The sequence below is a fragment of the Nomascus leucogenys genome, chromosome 1a (assembly GCF_006542625.1).
Source record: "Nomascus leucogenys isolate Asia chromosome 1a, Asia_NLE_v1, whole genome shotgun sequence".
NCBI lineage: Eukaryota > Metazoa > Chordata > Mammalia > Primates > Hylobatidae > Nomascus > Nomascus leucogenys.
The window spans coordinates 40,268,378-40,290,508 of record NC_044381.1 but is presented as its reverse complement, the minus strand read 5'-3'; the positions used below and the strand labels follow the sequence as shown (position 1 = coordinate 40,290,508).

The following is a 22,131-nucleotide window of genomic DNA, read 5'->3' as shown; positions in this document are numbered from 1 at the left end:
CTTTCTTTATATGCCTCTGCCAAGACATTATTGAAGCTTCTTTTTTCCCTCATTGCAACAAAAGGCAGAGAATGGTGTTTTGAGTTTTTGAGAGGCATGGCTACTATAACTGTCCAGCAGAGGCATAACTAAGAATTGGGTTTTTATATTCTGAAAATGAACACATGAAGTTAAATGTCTTCTGATAATATATCACCTCTAAAAATGTCTTTATTTGTTCTATCCAAGTATTTCTTTAATAGTTTTACAAAGAAAAAATAGAAGTGGTTTTGGTTATGAAAAATTGGATGATATTTTAATAATGTTGTAAGGTGTCCAGTATATCCCACTTTATTACAATTAACTTTTTTCTACACTATTCAAATGAGGAGTAGAAAGGTAATTTTTTTCAAAATATCCAGAGACAGGTTGTGAAAGGAATAACAGAATTTAAGCTTTTTAACACGTATGTAAAAGGCAGTTTTTGCATCAGGAAGACAGTTTTCTAAATTCACTACAATATTTTGGGGAGTAACTCTTTGAGTGGTTAGATATTTTAAGTGCATTTGAGAAACAAAATTTAGTAATCAATATATTTAAAATTTATATTATTCTTCCCTATATTTGAACAATTTGTCCAAAATGCAATCTGTTCATATTGGATTTTGCCTGTTCAGATCTAAGTGGGAATCAGTAGTTTCTTTGTTTGTCACCATGGAAACCAGTCAGCCAATCTGAATGGCTCTTAGATCATACAGAACGATGCAATGCTCCGTGCTCTCAGTGAAAGTTTCTCACTGAGTAAGTGGAGCTGACTCTTCCTGCCTCTGGCTCTTGCCTCCCAGTGCCATGCAGGTGCAGGATGCAACCAGGCGGCCCTCAGCCCTGCACTTCCTCAGCTCCTTTCTCCAGGGCCGCCGGCACTCCACCTCAGACCCAGTACTGCGGCTGCAGCAGGCCCGGCGGGGCTCTGGCTTGGGCTCCGGCTCTGCCACGAAGCTGCTGTCCTCGTCCTCTCTCCAGGTGATGGTGGCTGTTTCCTCAGTCAGCCATGCAGAGGGAAACCCAACTTTCCCCGAAAGAAAAAGTAAAGGTCTCTTTCTTCTTATAGATTGCCATACCTTTGTATATAAGTTTGAGGAATGGGAATCAGCTGTGTTGTGTTTATACCTTTTTAAATATTGGCGGTTTATTCTATATTATACTTTTTGCTGTCTGTTATGCTATTTTAGTGAATATATAAGAGGATATAAAATGATCAAATGTTTTGTGTTTATTAAAAATATAGGTTTGAACAAAACTCATTCTCTTGTAAAACATCTGCTTCTACAGTTTCTTCCTCCTAATTGCCAGTATGTGTGGAGATTATTATATGTGAAAGCTTTTTTACATTAAGAGATATATGTCACTTTGACAGGGAAACAGTTTTGTTTTCTTGACAAGATGAAGGCGATTTTGCACTGGCTTGTCATCTACCATCCTGAGATAAAATGGAAGCTGTTTCCCATGTTACAATTTCATTTGGAGAGTGGAATTTTGAATTTTCCTTTCCTTATATGTTCTAGGAAATTTAGAACATCCAACACCAAAGTACACAAAAGTAGGAGAGTATTTACGGCATGTCATTCCTGGACACATGTGGTGTTCCATGGCATGTGGTGGTAGAGCTTGCAAGTATGAGAACCCAGCCCACTGGAGTGAGCAGGAGCAAGCCATCAAGGGGGTTTACTCATCCTGGTGAGTGATCCTGTTGGTCTTTCATAGCTCTGTTGGATACAGGAAAGATGCTCTGTGTGAGCCAGGAGCCCTGAAGTGTGGGAGGAGCAGTGTGGGATTTTGAAGTCAGGACCTCACTTTGCCAGTCAGATCTGGCTTTGCCCTAGCTGTGTGATCTTGGCCTATTGACCCTCAGTTTCTTTATCTGTAAGGTGAAAATAATAAAACCAAAACCATAGGGTTTTTTTAATTAAGTGAAATGATATATATAAAGTGTATTGAAGAAATGGATAATTAGCTCTTAAATTTCAGAAATGTTTAGAAATAATAAAACTGTTCAGCTATAAATTTGAGAAAATTATGAGGTACATGTGTAATTTTTCAGTTTCATGCAAGTAAGCTTTAGCTTTTATGTGATTCCTGTATTTTATATGAAAGGTCACATTTTCATACAAATACCCTTCAGTCTACCCTAATAAAAGTGGTACACGTTGTCAGCTCAGTAGAAAACATAAGATATTTGCTTTTTTTATGGTGTATAAGTGCAATTAATATTGTTCTTTAATCATACTGCTTTTTATTAAACAGTAAACTAGTCAAATACACCTTTTTGATGTAGTAACATCTGAAAAATTCTGCTAAATCACATTGGAAGCATACTTAGAGGAATTCACTGTTTAATTCTAGTAGTGAATTATTTTATACATCAAGAACCCATTTTTAAATTAGATATTTGTCAACTGGCTTATCCAGCTTACAACCGTTACTTTTTCATATTGGATTTGCTCAGTACATCTGTAGTGATATAGTCTGGGGTCCACTGTCATTATTGTTCACCACAGGTCATATTCTTGTCCATCACTATCATACTAATAGTATGAGGCCACTGATGAGAAATTTGAACAGAACAGAGTGAAGCCAAAGCCCAGAGACCTGACAAGAGTAATAGTCATTTATTGGGTGTCTGCCCACTCATTCATTCAGTAAATACCCATTTGGCTGTAGGCCAGTCAGTGTGCTAGATGCTTTCATACTATTATCTTTTATCTTCACAAAACTCTTGTGAGCTGTTAATGCCATTTTATCGATGAAAGAATTGAGTTCCAAGTAATTTGCTACCAAACTAGAAAGTAGAAAAGCCAGCATTTGAAACCAAGCCCAACTGACTCTGGAGCCCATATTTGTCATCAAATTACAGTAACTCAGTATTTATTTGTAACTGCATTACAGTAACTCAGTATTTATTCATAACTGCATGTCAGGATTTGTGCCAAAGACTTTACATCCACATCATATTGAATTCTCACACCAACCCTGTGAGACAGGCATTATTATCCCCATTTAACACCTTGTAACTAAGATTCAGATAGTTGAATAACAAAATATCTCCCAGTTGGCCCTCCTCATATAAGTCACTACCCATTGAGTAACAATCCAGACTGTTACCTTCACCACCAGCTGAGTTTTCTCCATCATGTCCACTAGAATCTCTTGAGAGTCCTTGAAAATACTTTGCTGGAATCCACAAATAATTTACATCTTGGAATTTTTTCCAGGGATTTAAGAAGCTAGAGTTTATTAGAGCTCTAATCATCCAAAATTGAAGCCAGATTTGTATAAGAATATTCTTATACAGGTGCACCAAAATCTCAAAATTCACCATTAAAGAACTCATCTATGTAACCTGAAATAATCTGTACCCCAAAAACTATCGAAATTTTAAAAATTAACCTAAAGAGAAAAAAAGCAAAGTATCTAACAGTGCCTTTACTACACTACCTTTTGTACAAGAAAAGCAGATAAATAAGAATAAATATTCATATTTGCTTATATTTGCAAAAATAAACACTAAGATGATAAATATGAAATTAAAACAAATGATTACATATGGGGAACAAACCGAATGGAGTGGATGAAAACGGTTGAGAGCAAACATTTTAGTGCATACGTTTTTGTATTGTTTTGATTTTATTGAACCATGAAACTGTATTACCTGTTCAAATAAAATTTATACACAAAAAAGAATATTCTAACAGAGTTGTTGAAATCATAGAAAAAAATCATCTCTCAGGGCTGGAACATCTCTTTGGGCTGGAACTTCCTAGGTTTTGGCACATCTCACCAGTCCCTCCACCTATTTGCAGGGTCACTGATAATATACTGGCCATGGCCCGCCCATCCTCTGAGCTCCTGGAGAAGTACCACATCATTGATCAGTTCCTCAGGTAAATGCTGTATTGTTCACACACGAGTGAGCAAACTCATGTTTTTTCTTTCATTGCCTTTGTTTTCAAGTGAAAAAGTGCTTTAATTTTAACAATAGGCAGTGAAGAGTGTATTTCAAATGAGAAATTAAGATTTTGAGAGTAATTAATAATGTTGATTAATACCAAAAATGGTTAATTTTTTTTAAACGCTAGCTCCCAATATGACTGACTGCCCTTTTTCCTTTAAGCCATGGCATAAAAACAATAATCAACCTCCAGCGCCCAGGTGAGCATGCTAGCTGTGGGAACCCTCTGGAACAAGAAAGTGGCTTCACATACCTTCCTGAGGCTTTCATGGAGGCTGGCAGTAAGTTCCTCCCACCCTCCTCTCATGAATTATCAAGGGCAGCACTCAGAGGCTTTTCTCTGCTGGGTTCTTAGATTAAAAAGATGATGGAAATAAATACCTCTTGCATCGTAGTAAGGATTAGAAAAAATGAGCTACCATTCTCTTTGGTATTGCTGTTCAAAGTACAGGATTTCTTTGTTCCTGTAAGAGGGATGTTGGGAGGAGACCCTGTAGTAATAATGATTAACATTTAGTTAATGCTTACAGTATGCCAGCCACTATTATCTCATTTAACCCTTAAAGCAGTTGTGTAACAAAATTGTTATTTCTGTTTTACATATGAAGCCACACAGGGCTTAGAGAATTACCTACTTGCCTAAGATCACACAGCTTAGAAATGGTAGTCAGGTTTGGAACCTGGACATGCTCCAGGTTTACTGCTGTCCAGCCCTGCTCCCAAAATGATGCCCAGGAATTCTACTTCTAACAATTTCAAAGCCGCCTCAGTCACAGGAGCTTTGGGATGAAATACACTCAACATGTGTCCTTCAAACCAGGCTGGAAAGGATAAACAATCTTGGAACTTGTTTTTAAGAAGCTTATTTACACTGGATAGAAAATCCATATTATACTGTCTTAAGCTATTTATCAGTCATTTAGACACATTTCCCTGCTTAAACAAGAGTGTATGCTTTCCCTCCGTAGCTGAGTAACTATAGCATGAATCACTGACTTTATTAATTTGTAATTATACTTTGCCATAATTCTTTCTGGCTGAGTTTCTGCAGGAAATGTCTTAAGTAATATAAAGTGTGCTCTGTGAGTAAATGTTAACAGTAAAGTTACTAGGAATGTAAAATCCCTCTTATTTTATGCAGTGTATGCACTGAGATCTACATGCCTCAGTGTAGATCTGTGTACTTTTCATTAGTGTGTGTACTTTCATTAATTTCCTGTATGTTGATTTTCTTTTCCTTTTCTTTTTTCCTAGTTTACTTCTACAATTTCGGGTGGAAGGATTATGGTGTAGTGTCTCTTACTACTATCCTAGATATGGTGAAGGTGATGACATTTGCCTTACAGGAAGGAAAAGTAGCTATCCATTGTCATGCAGGGCTTGGTCGAACAGGTAGGTCCTAAGAGGTGGTTTATTGTCTTGTAGGCATATTTAAACATAAAAGGAATACGATTTCCTAATTTGAGGATAAATGTTTCTCAGAATCCTATCAAAGCTTCGGAGTCAGGTGGAAGAAGGGAATAAGTTCTAGTGTTCTGTACCACTGTAGGGTGTCTATAGTTAAAATGATATATAGTTTCAAATAGCTAGAAGGAGGATATTGAATGTTCCCAACACAAATGCATGATAAATGTTGGAGATTATGCATGTACTAAATACACTGATCTGATCGCTATACATTATATGTATTAAAATATCACTATATACCCCATAGATATGTATAATTATTAACATTAAAAATTGATTCAAAAAAATTTTAAGATATTTGAAATACCATAAACAGGTAGTTACAATGACCATATGTATATCATTTTAAAGTCTTTAGCAACAATGTGAGTTGGAGAAACTGCAATTTGAGAGAAGTAATTTGCTACATTTAGTAAGTGCCAGGGCCACACTTTAAATCCATGGTTGTCTGACTCCAGAGTTCATGTGCTTTCCATTTTTGGAGGTATAAGGATTTTGTTTGTGAAGAAGAGTCTATCTGTGCCCAGAATTCTATTAAAAAGTCAGTGATTTTACTTAAAACATTCAGCTGAATTTCATTACAGTGCTGATATTAGGGCAAAAATAAAAGGCCGTAGGGCTGAAATTTTCATTGTCATCTGATCCAACCACATGCGGCTCAACTCTGTCCGCAGTGTACCTGTGCTCCTGCCAGGGGATCTGCCACATACCTGGAAGCATGCTCAGGGGAGGGGACTCAGCTCTGCTTGAGATTGGTAGCTCTTAGGATCAAGCCAAAATCTCACTGTTTCTGGACATTGACATGATAGCTCTGCAGACGTTTTACATTTATACTAAGATCTTCCGTGTCCTAGTGAGAAAGATATGTTGTTCCCGACTGTGAACTGGAGAGCGTGCAGTTTTCAGAGGTTCTGATTTTCATATGTAACAACGTGTTCACAAACTTGGGGATCACACAGGTGTATTTGATTTGCCTTTTACTTTAATATTCATTGACTGTTATATTTGAATTAATTTATTAATTATTACCTTTTCACTAGTAATTATTACCTTTTAACTAGTAATAACCTTACTAGTTATTCCTTTTAATTAGATATTAGTAAGAATACCTAATGTTTATACCATTAAGGCTGGCTTCCTTAAGATTGCTTAATTTTCCATAATTGCTTATGGAAAAATAGAATTATATCATGGTCTGAAGGAAAACACATATTAGTATAGGCACAAATCTGGAAAAAGAATTTCCAAGAAGAAAAGTAGGCTGTGAATATGAATAATTCCCAAAGAAGAAACTGCCGTGGTAGGGAGAGTGCCAAGCTGGGATGTGCCAGCAGTTGATGGCAAAGATGGCAGGGTGGGAGGTTCCAAACACAAAGTGTATGGATTGATTGGATGGAAATTCTCAAGAACTGTTCAGAGTGGAAAATAGAAACAGGATTTGCTTTCTTCTGTTGGAGTTAAGTAGAACAAGGAGGATAGATGGGCCAGATGATCAGTTTCCCTTCCCTCCTGCACACTTACTCACCTACATTGTGCCTGTGCTGGCACAGCTCTGGGCTACTGAGATGACTCAGTCATGGGGAGGCGGTGCCACGTAGACATTTAATAAAGTTCTGTGCAGTAAGGAATATGCAATAATAACAGTTCTACAAAAAGTCACAAAGTTATCATCATAATTGTCCTTAAAATGTGTCTCTATTTATATGGTTTCTTAACACATATTCAAATTGTAAATCATCAAAGAGTGATAAATAAAATTAAAAAAAATGTAAGCTTTTCTCATACCAGTCTTCTCTTCTTCACTGTTTAGGTGTTTTAATAGCCTGTTACTTAGTTTTTGCAACGAGAATGACTGCTGACCAAGCAATTACATCTGTGCGGGCAAAGCGACCCAATTCCATACAAGCCAGAGGACAGCTCCTCTGTGTAAGGGAATTTACTCAGTTTCTAATTCCTCTCCGCAATATATTCTCTTGCTGTGATCCCAAAGCACATGCTGTCACCTTAGCTCAGTATCTAATTCGTCAGCGTCATCTGCTTCATGGTTATGAGGCACGACTTCTGAAACACGTGCCAAAAATTATCCACCTAGTTTGCAAATTGCTGCTGGACTTAGCGGAGAACAGGCCAGTTATGATGAAGGACGTGTCCGAAGGACCTGGTCTCTCTGCTGAAATAGAAAAGACCATGTCTGAGATGGTCACTATGCAGCTGGATAAAGAGTTACTGAGGCATGACAGTGATGTGTCGAACTCGCCTAACCCCACTGCTGTGGCAGCAGATTTTAACAATCGAGGCATGATTTTCTCCAAAGAGCAAGAGTTTGACCCTCTTTGGAAAAGGCGGAATGTTGAGTGCCTTCAACCCCTGACTCATCTGAAAAGGCGGCTCAGCTACAGTGACTCAGATTTAAAGAGGGCCGAGAACCTCCTGGAGCAAGGGGAGACTCCACAGACAGTGCCTGCCCAGGTCTTGGTTGGCCACAACCCCAGGCAGCAGAAGCTCATAAGCCATTGTTACATCCCACAGTCTTCAGAACCAGACTTACACAAGGAAGCCTTGGTTCGCAGCACACTTTCTTTCTGGAGTCAGTCAAAGTTTGGAGGCCTGGAAGGACTCAAAGATAATGGGTCACCAATTTTCCATGGAAGGACCATTCCAAAGGAAGCACAGCAGAGTGGAGCTTTCTCTGCAGATGTTTCAGGCTCACACAGCCCTGGGGAGCCAGTTTCACCCAGCTTTGCAAATGTCCATAAGTATCCAAACCCTGCTCACCAGCAAGTGTCTCACTGTCAGTGTAAAACTCATGGTGTTGGGAGCCCTGGCTCTGTCAGGCAGAACAGCAGGACACCCCGAAGCCCTCTGGACTGTGGCTCCAGTCCCAAAGCACAGTTTTTGGTTGAACATGAAACCCAGGACAGTAAAGATCTGTCTGAAGCAGCTTCACACTCTACATTACAGTCTGAATTGAGTGCTGAGGCAAGAAGAATACTGGCGGCCAAAGCCCTAGCAAATTTAAATGAATCTGTAGAAAAGGAGGAACTAAAAAGGAAGGTAGAAATGTGGCAGGTATTATTAGTATTTTATTTAATTATAGATATGTGGGAAATATTTATGTCAGGGCAAAAGTGTGATACATTTTCCCAAACTTACTTATTATAGAAATGTGAAGATACGTTTGCATAATACCTTCTAACTTCAGGTTTCTCGTCTCTGATGCGAACCTGATGTTATAGAAAAAACATAGGGTGTTTGTATGGTTTCATTTAAATTTGCATACACAAGAAAGCACTTGGTGTGATGCTTGACCCACACAAGGCATTGATATTAGTAGCTTCCTTCTTTCTTCCTGGGCCTATGGGGGCAACTGGCCCACAGCAGACAGCATTCGAAACTGACTTGAAGCATCTTTAACATGAGGCCTGGCAGAGGGAACCGTACTTTGAGAACTACTGATGTACAGACATAAATAAAATATTTATTTTCCAAAGCTCATCAACACTGGTGCTGAGCAAGGTCAGAAGAGTGAGGCTGTCTCCTTGGCATCCTCTCCTTCAGACTTGCCAATCCTGCCCTAATAGGGCAACTGTGGGAAACCATGAAAGCAAGTGGGTGGAACCACAGATTACTACGTGCCATTCACTTTAGCTGAGATGAGGTCTTTGGGGTCCATTTCTTAGCTTTTACTTCGATTAGAATGTAAATGTTTAGGCCGGGCGTGGTGGCTCACGCTTGTAATCCCAGCACTTTGGGAGGCCGAGGCGGGCAGATCACGAGGTCAGGAGATCGAGACCACGGTGAAACCCTGTCTCTACTAAAAATACAAAAAAAAAAAAAATTAGCCGGGCATGGTGGCGGACACCTGTAGTCCCAGCTACTCGGAGAGGCTGAGGCAGGAGAATGGCGTGAACCCGGGAGGCGGAGCTTGCAGTGAGCCGAGATTGCGCCACTGCACTCCAGCCTGGGCGACAGAGCGAGACTCCGTCTCGAAAAAAAAAAAAAAAAAAAAAAAAGAATGTAAATGTTTAACTCTTTTTTTGTGTTGTACTTTTACTAGGATACAGTCGTAAGTCAGCCACACTTTCTTTGCCCTGAATGAGCACCTGTTCTCGAGAAAAGATAGGCCTTATAAACCTAGCTATGAGAAACAGCTAAACTACCCCAAAAGGAGGCTGACTTGGACAGTCGTGAATCACTGAAATCTTGACTTTTGAGCCCATAACCTACTGTGAATTATTTTAATAGCTCGCTTTCATAGTCTGCCATTGATTAAACAAGGCATATAAAATTTCTGAGTGCCAGTATCTCTTCAGATGCGGAGGCATGAAAATTAAGTTTGGAGCTTCACATTAACTTACAACTATATGATGGGAGGAGAGAACTTTTGATAAAAATTTTGTTCTTCAGAATTGTGTTTCGCCTATCCAATAGTTAAATGTATTGCTTTCTTCCAAAATGAATTATTTTCTTTATTTTCTGCTCCAAACTGAAAAAGTCTTTCATTCAGTCAGCAAATGTTTCCTGGGCATTACTGTGTGCTAAGAGTTAGCAAGAAAGAGAGTCTTCTATTTTAGATGAAAATCTCGCACCCCCACTCCTGGGTCAGCCCCAGTGCCCATGCAAGCTCTGCTGTGGTGATGAAGCATTCAGGACTTGGTTTGGGCCAGACCGTATGTAGCGTATATGAAAGCATTTTCTGGAGGTGAACACAGACCTTTAATCAGGATAGTTTTGCGTTTTTTTCCTTTCTAGATTTTATTTTAGGACTTTTAGTTATCAAAAAATCAGTTGAATTCTGGAAAAGAATAAAATGAACATTATTTGAATAGTATAATGCCACCCATGCCTGTACTAGACCATTTCACATATATTATTTCACGTGATTTTTCACAGTTATCATAGAACATATCTGTGAGGCAGATGATACTATTTCTACAGTCTTTGTTAATCTTATGAATTCAGTATCACAGATGAGGATGCTAAAGGTCACAAAGGTTAGAGGGTAAGTGACTTGCTCAGGGTCACATGGCATGCATGTGGCAGAGTCAGGGTACAGCACATGTGTTTAACACTTTCCATTATCCCAGGATTCTTGGCTAACCTCCCTGGAGAGCCTCAGGAAACATCATGATAAGATAGTCATTTTGCTAAGAGCATTTTTGATTACTGTCAGTTCTGCCCAGCTTGTCTCCTTCATAAGATTGAATCAAGAGCTACTTTGTTTTATACATGATCTATGGGATACGAAGGACTGTGAATAACAAAGTATTGGCGTATTCATAAGATAATAAAGAGAAGCCCAGTACCGGAGGGCCCTTGTGGTTTAACAGAAACAGCACAGACTCTGGAGTAAGGCAGAACTGGGTATGAACACCCCCTTTGCCATTTTCTAGCTTTTGGCTCCTAGGTGAGTTATTTCATCTTTCTTGAGCCCCATTATATGTATTGGTGAGGAAGCTCCCTGCTGGGTGCCATTTGAGAGTTAGAGATAAGACATGTATTACAGTTTCTGTCCCACTATGTGCATGTAGTAAATATTGGATAGGTGAATGAATGAGTGGCTGGTAGCAATTATTACACTTCTATTGTAAAAATGTATTTGACTCACTAAAACATAAATCTGAACCCTGTCAGAAATTCATGAAAATCCTTATCTCACTTTTCCCTTGCTCTCTGTGAGGTAAAGTTTTAAAATCTCATGCTTAAATTTTCTCTAGGCATTTGGAGTATTAGAAAAACTTTCCAGTTATCTTCCCTATGTCAAATTTCAGGACTCGGGGCTTATTGTTAAATCCTACATAGGATGCTAAAAAGATATTTCAAAGAAGTACATATGCCCCATTTACCAACTTTCAAGCACCTTTATTTTATTTTTGCAGACTGCGAAGCTCAAAGCTTTTCCTTTTCCTTAGACCCCAGGTTAATGTATAAATCTTTCCTTATTTCTACTTTCTCATCTACCATCTACTTTATTGCAAAAAAATAGTTCTGTTTTGTTCACCAGAAGGCTGAAAAGGAAGACTCTTCTGAACTGTTTCTGTGGTTTCTAAATAAAGTAGAGAACTTGGATTAACTAAGCCCTTTCCCTGTGCTATAAGCTTTAACCGACTTTATCTCAGTCAATCAGCCCAACAGCTTGTGATGCAGGGGATGAGTTTCATAGAGAGAAACTGGGGCTTACAGAGTTCAGTGTCTTAGTCCAGCGTCCAGCCTGGAAGTGGAGAGGCTGGGAGGGGTCCCAGTTCTGCACTCTGGAGCCTGAGTTTCACTCTCATGGGCAGCGCAAGAATCATGCAGTGTCAAATGGTGCACCTCTCTCTCCTCTCCCTGTCTCTGTCTCTGTCTGTCTGTCTCTTTCTCTTCCTTTTTAGAAAGAGCTTAATTCCCGAGATGGAGCTTGGGAAAGAATATGTGGCGAGAGGGACCCTTTCATCCTATGCAGCTTGATGTGGTCTTGGGTGGAGCAACTGAAGGAGCCTGTAATCACCAAAGAGGATGTGGACATGTTGGTTGACAGGCGAGCAGATGCCGCAGAAGCACTGTTTTTATTAGAGAAGGTAAAGTGGGTGTAGGACCAGTTAATGACTGTAACTGAGGCCCTTAGTTTTTCACACAGAAAAAAAAATCCAGTATAAAAAAAGAGAATTCACACAGAATCCCAAATCTAGGTCTAATTTAATAGTTTTTCCAAGAGAAGAGAAGAAACTGATACCCAGTGTAAACGCTTAGAAAATACAAAAATAAAAAGAACTATCCATAGTCCTGGGAGAGGCACTGCAAACATTTTCAAATATTTTAAACTTATCAATATGTATATTAACTTGTTAAAAATCATTTTAACATACAAGTTTATGTTTCATTTTTGCTTAAAGTTATAACATAGCTATTTTCCCGTGAATAAAGTAAGCTTTTCATAAATATTGACTCTTAACGGATATGATGCTGTAACACGAGACTGTGCCATAATTAACCACTTTTTCACTGTTGGTTGTTTGTTTCTACTTATTTGCCATGAGCATGCATATGGGAAAAATTATGAATTAGGTTGAGATATGCACTCATTCGTATTTTTAAAAAGGGGTAGGTGTCACACATATATACATGTATATATAATTTCTATTTGTAAAATATAGATGTTTTCTATATTTTATGTATAAAAGATAGATGTTTAAAATAGAGAAAATATGTATATATGTATAAAATATATAGAAGGAGAAATAAGAAACTGGTAATAGTGGTTACCTTTAGGAAAAGATATTAGAAGACAATGGATCTAGGAAACAGGAGAAATTGTATGAATCCTTTTATACAATTTATCATTTTTATCCATACAGAGATACTAAATTTTCAGTTTAGAACAGGGTTTGTTTTTGTTTTTGTTTGTTTGGTTTTTTGAGACAGAGTTTCGCTCTTGTTGCCCAGGCTGGAGTGCAATGGCGTGATCTCAGCTCACCGCAACCTCTGCCCCCCGGGTTCAAGCGATTCTCCTGCCTCAGCCTCCCGAGTAGCTGGGATTACAGGCATGCACCACCATGCCCGGCTAATTTTGTAATTTTAGTAGAGACAGGATTTCTCCATGTTGGTCAGGCTGGTCTCAAACTCCCAACCTCATGTGATCCACCCACCTCGGCCTCCCAAAGTGCTGGGATTACAGGCATGAGCCACCATGCCAGGCCTGTTTTTGTTTTAAGAAACAATGTTATCGAATAACCAGCCTTGAGTTACCTACTATGCTCCATGTAAATATCTCCTCGGTTTCTAAATTTCACTAAAAATCTGCTGTTACTACACATACACACACGGACACATATGGACGGATGCACACGCAGACATGCAGATACATGCACTCACATGCACACAGATACAATACACAGACATGTGTGTGCCTGCACACACACACACACTCACATACCACAGTTATGCAATACATATCTTTTAAGAAATGATTTTTCCTGTATCCGAAGTCCTTTTCTTAGGATATTTTCTCAGCAATTAAATCACAGAGATAAAACAGGAGATGGTGATAAGGGAGATTAATGTTTGGTAGGTGACTGGGCCAAGCCTTTCAGGACATAATTTACATTTTCTCTTCTGTTTATCTCAATACCCCTTAGAGGTAGAGGCCCGTTTCACAGACAAGGAAAGCTGAGGTTGCATGCCCAAGGTTGGCACCACATGTCAGAGCAGAATTCAAGCTCAGACCACTCTGGCACAAAGCCCATGTGCTTTCTATTACATAAGGCTGCCTGTTTTATCCTAAATCACCCTCGCCCCATGTATAGGGCATTTATATTGCTTCAGGTTTTTTACTTTCATAGGCGTCATTGTAATGATAATTTGTGCTTGCAGGTGTTTCTTTATTATAGATTATGCTCTTAGAGTAGATTTTCAGAATTGAAATTGATGGGTCCCTGTACATTACATCTTGGATATGTATTGCTGAAGGTGATGGAATTTCTTCTTTGCTAAGGTAAACAGCCCCCAAGAGTCAAGTCAGTGGACACATTTTTAAGTATCTTACCCCCTTAGGTTGGAGGCTAAGCACTTAAGCATTGCATTGCTCCTGGGGGACTGGGGTTGTCCTTGTCCTTTTCTTTGTCTACCTGCCTCCCTCCATATCATCTGCAGTGGCTGGGCACCCAGATCCTGACCACTCAGTGCCCAATTAATTAGTCCATATATCTCTATGACATGTCACCATCTACTAGACAACTGACATTATATCCAGAAACAACAAGAATGGGAAAATCTATTCAGTTCACTGCAAGAGAAACACTTGGTTTAAAAGTGCACTGATCTTCAAATTTAGTTTTACTTTGTACAATAGCTAGCCAGCTTTGATATTATCTCCTGAAAGCTTTTCAAATTATATTAACACATAACAATAAACATTTGTTGATGTTTAGATATTTTGTTAGATATTTTGGCATTTGACATTATGAGTACTTGGTCACAAACCAATTCTTGACTCTATGATAGTTTTGAATTGATTTATTGAGGCATTTTTTGAAAAATTTTTAAAATTTTGATTTCTACAAAAACAGGGACAGCACCAGACTATTCTCTGCGTGTTGCACTGCATAGTGAACCTGCAGACAATCCCCGTGGATGTGGAGGAAGCTTTCCTTGCCCATGCCATTAAGGCATTCACTAAGGTGGGTCACACTCTTCCTTTCCCCTCTCTGAAACACAAATCAGCATCATCTTTGTAAATCAGAATCCAGAGGTCACCATCCTTCTCTAAAATAAAACATGTATGTGTATGTTTTCCCTTCTTGGAAATCTGTTTGACATTTCTTCTAAGTAGTTGCAGAGTTTTGACCAAAAAAAAAGTTTCCAAACAATGATCTTAGGAAAAGCTGAACTGTGGGTTTTTTGAAGGAGAACGTTGCAACAAAGAGCTTTTATATAAAAGAAAGAGAAACAACTGAGTGTTGAATACATATTTTTAGATCATATGCCTAATCGGAGTCAGAGAATCTTTGCTTGTCGAGTCAGTTCTACCTTGGGTGTAAGTAAGAAACCATCTATTGAGAATTAAACATCCCACATTGCTAACTCAGTACTGAGTCCTGGTTGGAAAATCCTAAGGAAAGAGTTAAAAAAAAAAGGTTTTCTTTCTAAAAGCCCATCCTTTTGGATGCAGCAGTTTTTCCTGGCTGAAGAAAGAAGAAGAAGCCAGGTTCATACTAAAAGAAAAGTTTCCCCTTACCCCATCAGCTATAATTTGTTTATTACTTCTCATTGATATGAAAGTATCTATAATTTGTTTGTTACCTCTCACTGATATGAAAGTGTCATTAAACAAAGAACCCAGCTTTTGAATGACAACATCTGTGGTAACATTAATGATAATAAGTTATTATTTATACTCATTAACAAGTTGTGAAGATTCTTCCTTTTTAATATTTGTCCAGTCTCCTTCCCCTCCACTCTTTCCAGAGTGATGTTCTTACTTCAGGCCTTCCTTGTTCCTCATCTGGATTCTATGGCACTAACCACTAACCATCTTTTCAGTCTGTTCTCCACTGTTTCCAGAGTCAGTAGTCTCAAATCCAAACCACATGGTCCTTTACATCTGTATTTACATTTTCATAGACTGAGAGGCTACCCACTATGTGAAGAAGGTTGTGGTTTGGTGTTTAAGAAAGTAAACAGAGCCGGGAGTGGTGGCTTACGCCTGTGATCCCAGCACTTTGGGAGGCTGAGATGGGCAGATCACGAGATCAGGAGATTGAGACCATCCTGGCCAACATGGTGAAACCCCATCTCTACTAAAGTACAAAAATTTAGCTGGGCATGGTAGTGTGCGCCTGTAGTCCCAGCTACTCAGGAGGCTGAGGTGGAAGAATGGCTTGAACCCAGGAGGTGGAGGTTGCAGTGAGCTGAAATCGCACCACTGCTCTCCAGCCTGGCAACAGAGCAAGACTCTGTCTCAAAAAAAAAAAAAAAAAAAAAAAAAGTGGCCAGGCGCGGTGGCTCAAGCCTGTAATCCCAGCACTTTGGGAGGCCAAGGTGGGCAGATCATGAGGTCAGGAAATCAAGACCATCCTGGCTAACACCGTGAAACCCCATCTCTACTAAAAAAAAAATACAAAAATATTAGCCGGGTGTGGTGGCGGGCACCTGTAGTCCCAGCTACTCGGGAGGCTGAGGCAGGAGAATGGTGTGAACCCGGGGGGCGGAGCTTGCAGTGAGCCAAGATTGCGCCACTGCACTGCAGCCTGGGCAACAGAGCAAGACTCTGTCTCAAAAAAAAAAAAAAAGTAAACAATTCACACCATTATTAATGTTAATAAGGAGTTTTTTGCAAATGGGATAGATAATATAGTTATAGATAAAATTAAGTTCCTGAGCTTGACTGAAAAAAATCCTTACGATTGGTCTCTCTGAAAGCAGTAGGAATTCTTTACAACTTCTTTTGGCCTTTTAAGGGGATACGAATGAAAAGTTAGAGATGACAGTTGTTCAAAATCTGTCTATAGAAAATGTTAGGAGACAGTTTTCCTTGGGTCTCTCATGTCTCTTCATAGTCTGATGAGCAGATGCCCTGACCACTCTCTTTGGGGATCAACTCTTCACTGATGTCTGGAGAGCTCTGCCTGGAGAGCAGAAGGCACACGTTCTGACTTCCAGGATAATAAAAATGTTTCCCTTCAGTGCAAAGGTTGGCAGATTTGCTTGCAGCCCCCTTGTGAAACATTGGAGTTTCCTAAGCTTGGGGCTCCTCAGCTATGAGGCAAACCCCGTGCTTGTGCAGCCTCCACCTAGGACCCTCTGCATTGCCCCCATGAGACTTGGGAGACAAGCAGAACCCATGTGAACATGAAGCACGTGCAGCTATGAGAAATAAAAGTTGTCTGTCTCTGACCCAGGAATCTCGTATCTTCTACCAGTATCCATAACACTGGCAAGCCAACAGGTTAAAGTCTCAGATCCTTTACAGTTGTTGACAGACGGAACAACGTTTCATTTGTCAAAATTTATCAGAGAAGGAGAAATTCCAGAAGGAGAGAAGCAGTGATTGTGTGACCCTGATTCTTTCCCAGGGAGTTACACATTACTCTGGGAATGGGGTTGAGGGTGGGTACTTGCTCTGGTTCTCTGTCCTGCCATCACTTCTAACCCAGAGTATGGTAAACTTGGGTGAAAAATGCAAATATGTGTAAATAGTGCGCTCCCATCAAGGGAAAAGGAAATTTACCTTTATCAAGGTGGGGTTTGTTTGTTTGTTTGTTTTTTGAGACAGGGTCTCACTCTGTTGCCTAGTCTGGAGTGCAGTGGCACAATCTCAGCTCACTGCATCCTCTGCCTTCTGGGCTCAGGCAATTCTCCCACCTCAGCCTCCCAAGTAGCTGGGACTACAGGCACGTGCCACCATGCCTGGCTAATTTTTTTTTAATTTTTTGTAGAGATGAGGTTTTGCCAGGTTGGCCAGGCTGGTCTCGACCTCCTGGGCTCAAGCAACCCTCCCACCTCGGCCTCCTAAAGTGCTGGGATTACAGGCATGAGCCACCACGCCCAGCCAGTTGAGGTTTGTATATATGTGCCAAACATATGTTAGACTCATAGATAACGCTATCCTATGAAGGTGGGTATCATTATCTCTGTTTTACAAAGGAGGAGATCAAGGTCCAGAGAGGTTGGGTATGAGATGAGGACATATAGCTCGCAGGTGGGGAGCTGGGCTTCTATTCAGGTCACTATGACCCTGTCCAGAGTGGCCATAGGGCCTCTCAGCAGGACATACACAGCTGATGTGCTGTTTTAATATGGGAAACTTTTCCCTTATACCATCAATGATTAGTCTCAAAAAAATTCACTTCACACCCACTGTTGACTTGCTTCATGGCTGGGTGTATATAATTAGACTAAATATCCAGGCACTAGATTTAATTTTGAGGTTTTCATTCATAAGTTTGATATTGACATGGTTGGCAGTTCTAATATAGTCTTTCAACTAAAATGTGTTAAATTTATTATGTGTATTTTATATAGAGTTTTGTTTGTAAGTCTGGTTTTTTTCTCCACTCCCTCCTTCTCTCAAAATAGAAACTAGTTCAAATTCTTGTTACAGTGTCCTGAATATAAATTTCTTTGTCACCAGGTTAATTTTGATTCTGAAAATGGACCAACAGTTTACAACACCCTGAAGAAAATATTTAAGCACACGCTGGAAGAAAAAAGAAAAATGACAAAAGATGGCCCTAAGCCTGGCCTCTAGCTTTCCCTCGTGGTGAATATTTCAGACCTAAAGATCCAGATAGTATCTCTGTTCATATGTGAATAAGTTGAAGATTTTGGGGCTACTTTTTCTTATAGCACTTTATTTCGAATGTTGTTAGTTTGTGCTGAGAATGGTCGTCCCTATTTGAACCAATTATTTATTTTAAAATATCCTTAAGCTACATTTTTGTTTTGCTACATTATGGCAGTTTTGAAAAATTGCCATAAATTTGGTGCCACTTTCTTTTATTTATTTGACTGAGTTAATATTATTGTATTAACATTTTAAGTATATGGTGTTTACATTCTTATTTCTTTTGACGTTTTGGAAATAATCATAACTTGTGTTTCCAAAATAACCATTTTCTTGATGGAACTCTTCCTAGAGTTTTTACCAAATAGCTAACTTTAGTAGTAAAACCTCATTATGTATCCATTCCCCCACAAATGAACTAAGAAAGTCACCAAGTGTCTTAAGCTGTTTTATATTTGTTACAAAAAAGGCTATTGCTACAATATTTTTAAAGGTTTTTTTTTAACTTTGAAATTTTTTGTTTTTCCTTGTCTTTTTATAAATGTAACAGACGGTTTCAAAGCATATTATTTTTCAGAGAGATTTAATTTTACTTTAATGGAGTGACTGTGAAGTGGTTGGGATATTTAGCTTGTAGAAAGTAGACTTGCTCTTTGTCAGATTTCCAAACAACCTTGCAGCCTTGGCTGTCAAAAGGAGGCAGGAGCAGTTCTCAACACACCAAGCCTTATTCCCACTCCCTTGGGTTGCTGCTGAGCCAAATGGCGTCTTTACAGAGGAAGTGGGATCACAGGCAGGAAGTGTGGAAAGTTGCTAAGAAGCAGGGCTTGCCTCTGTCCTCCTGGGGACTCCACAGGGATATTCGTGCAGGGCAGGGGCTCTGTGCCAGCCCTGCTCTCTCAGGTGCCACAGCCACTCTGCAGAGGTGACTCTTGGAGCTGGAGGAAGTCAAAACTGGGCCACTGTTTGTGCTGATGGTGTATTAGCATGAGCAGCGTGGCCCTGGCCCCATACTCCCAAATCTGCCACTCCATAGACCCACTTGCCTCAAGGCTCTATATTTGGCTGCTTTCTTACAATGAGAATTAAGATTTTTAAACTGAAGTTGACCATACAGGTTGCATTAGCCCTAATTGGCTTCATGTAAGAAGAGTGACTGCCTAAACTAGTTCCTTGTAAGCTGAACCATCAATTATCAATTGAAGCCATACTTTTATTTAAATTAATATGTATAGATACCAGAGGCCAAGCCAAAGAGGGGATAATAGTTTTTCCCAATAAAGGTGATATTAATCAGACTAATTTCAAGCTAAAGAAGTTACTAAAGATGGAATTTCAGGGGAAGCAAGACTCATTTAGAACAAATGAAATTTCTCCAATCCTACATTTCTGAATTAACCTCTAGCACGTCGAAAATATTTCAGTCATTATCAGTCTCATTAACTCAAATGCCAAATGCTAAATGCAGTGTTCTTTCACACTGTTTTAATTTTCTTGGGAAATCAAGTCCAATGGATGTTAATGGAGTGGGTTACCCATATCTGAAATGTCTTATTTTCAAGTGCCTGGCCTGGGAAAGAAGGAGAAGAAACAATTGCATTTTATCCAAAGGTACACTATAAAAAAGATGTTTGTTCTTATCTCAATCGGCCTCATTTGGGCAAGTGACCCACAGGTCCTTTGGCGAGTTTGCTATTTGCCTGTTGAAATACTTGTTTCAACTTAGAGAACAGTTATGATGTGACCATAGCAATGCACAACTAAAAATCTAAGCCTGAAACCTGAAAAAAGAGATATGACAAGGGAAATTAATCAGGCTATATATAAGTATTGTATTTATTTGAATAAAAGTGAAAAGAACAACCCATAATCCTAGTCTTATACTTCTTTACCTTGATGCTCTAGGACATCTGATGATAAAGATGAGGTTTTGCTCTTAGATTATCCTGACAGGCAAATTGAGTTGTCGGCTGAGTCAGTGAGCCAAGCTCTTGTTAGTACAGACTCCTTCCATCAGTTCAGCATGACCAAACACTGGGGGGTTGGGATAGGTGAGTTCTAAGAGGAATAGCTGAGGAAAATCTCTAAGCTGACAAGATTCCTAACTTCCCATATTTGGATGAGGAGTTCTTTGTAGCCCAGAGACAGAAATCTCACATATTGGGAGAAGTGATAAGGTTGAAAAATTCAGTTCAACAGAAAGAGGAAGGTTAAGGGCACACACATATTAAGAACTTACCATGGGCCAGCCGTATCCATTACCTCTCTGAATTATCTTGACAGAGAGAAGTCTTTTTTATTTCATTTATTTATATTTATTTATTTTTTTGAGACGGGGGTCTCACTCTGTAGCCCAAGCTGGAATGCAGTGGCATGATCTTGGCTCACTGCAACCTCCGCTCCCAGCCTTAAGCCATCCTCCCACCTCAGCTTCCTTAGTAGCTGGGACTACAGGCACACGCCATCACATCCGGCTAATTTTTTGTATTTTTTATTTATTTTTTTATTTTTTTTAGAGATAGGGTTTCGCCATGTTGCCCAGGCTTGTCTTGAACTCCTGAGCTCAAGTGATCCTCCCACCTCGTCCTCCCAGAGTGCTGGGATTACAGGTGTGAGCCGCCGCACCTGGCCTGAGAAGTCTTAATCATAACTGTGTGACGTGAGATGTGGAGTCCAATGGACCCCTTGCTGTGCCCTCCTCTCTGCTCATGTTACCTGCCTATAGGACTCTTAACCTGGCAAAGCTGCCCAGTCAAACTGCCTTCTCAGGGACCTTGAGGTCCCTTTAGCACTACATTTTATGATGGCATTAAGAGAACACTGTGCTGTCCATAACTTAGTGAAAATACCACACACCTGTCCTGGAAGAGGCTGAACCAGCTCTATTACTATCGTATGATGCTCTCTAGTATATCGCACTTAGAGGAAGTACATGATTTCTTGCCACTGTTGCCTTTTCTTACTTCAGAGAGCTGCCTAATGCCCTTTGAGACAAATTGCTGCTGGTGGTAGAGCTCGCTTCATTTACTTATGTAACTCAGAAAATCTGTGCTGAGTTACTTAGTCATATCTTCACCCAGCTTCCCAGTCTTAGAAAAAGTATTTGCTTCATCATTCTGGATTCCATGAAAACCACCATATATCATAATTATTCAATAGAGATAAAGTTTCTCTATTTTCTCTTAAATGGAGAATGCTTGCCGATATGATTGGGTGCTATTTCAGGCTAGTTTCCACATGTCTGAAAAAATATCCAGGGACAGTATAATGTAGATAGAATGCAAGCCCCAACTTCTTGACATCTGACAGCCCCCATGTAATTTGGGGAGTCAATTTAAAAATGACAGCTTACTCATAGGATCTTTATTATTGTTCCAAATTAACAAGCATTAGTATATTTTCAGTGCAGGTAAATCAAGAACAACGTACTCTTTGATGCTTTTTATGAATGGCACAAGATTAGCATGTTACCTAAGAGAGCTTTTCTCAATGCTAGATGGCTGCAAATTGTTTATAAAGTAGCCGGAGAAAAATTCAACAAAATCCTGTTTCTCAGTGGTGCATTATTTTTTTAGTTATGCTTTTAGGCATGAGCTAATCTCTGATTACCTCAACACTGACAATAAAACTGATTTATAAGTAATCACAATGGAACCATTCAGTATTGGAGCTTGACAAGCCTTTGTTCAAAGCCCTCCAGTCACTAAAAATAATGACCCAATAAGACTTAAATGTCATAAAACCTTTTGCAATGAAAATAAAAGTTTCATACATCCACTGAAACTTATATAGTAAGAGAAGCCTGCTAAGCCCCTGCCTCTCGGCTTTCTTGATTAAAATGAAAAGATATTTTACTCTTGAGATTGCCTATTTTAGAGAAAAATTACATTTTGAGGATGGGCTCCTGCTTACCTGA

The 22,131-nt window shown here is 39.4% G+C and overlaps 1 protein-coding gene across 3 annotated transcripts in view; it reads left to right on the top strand.

The window, feature by feature from the left end:
* Nucleotides 1-20,085, top strand: part of PTPDC1 (protein tyrosine phosphatase domain containing 1) — a 47,401-nt gene extending 27,316 nt beyond the window's left edge. Inside the window, exons 1-9 of one of the 3 annotated variants that reach the window (XM_003260509.4) lie at nt 222-1,066; nt 1,545-1,716; nt 3,840-3,920; nt 4,151-4,269; nt 5,243-5,380; nt 7,266-8,524; nt 11,827-12,012; nt 14,500-14,610; nt 18,063-20,085. In XM_003260509.4, coding sequence (XP_003260557.2) covers nt 829-1,066; nt 1,545-1,716; nt 3,840-3,920; nt 4,151-4,269; nt 5,243-5,380; nt 7,266-8,524; nt 11,827-12,012; nt 14,500-14,610; nt 18,063-18,179 — 2,421 coding nt within the window. In that variant the 5' untranslated portion in view covers nt 222-828 and the 3' untranslated portion in view covers nt 18,180-20,085. Of the gene's footprint in view, nt 1-221; nt 1,067-1,544; nt 1,717-3,839; nt 3,921-4,150; nt 4,270-5,242; nt 5,381-7,265; nt 8,525-11,826; nt 12,013-14,499; nt 14,611-18,062 lie in introns of those variants that run through there. The other 2 variants (XM_012500628.2, XM_004087011.3) reach the window with 2 other exon arrangements.
* The last annotated feature ends 2,046 nt before the right edge of the window (nt 20,086-22,131 follow it).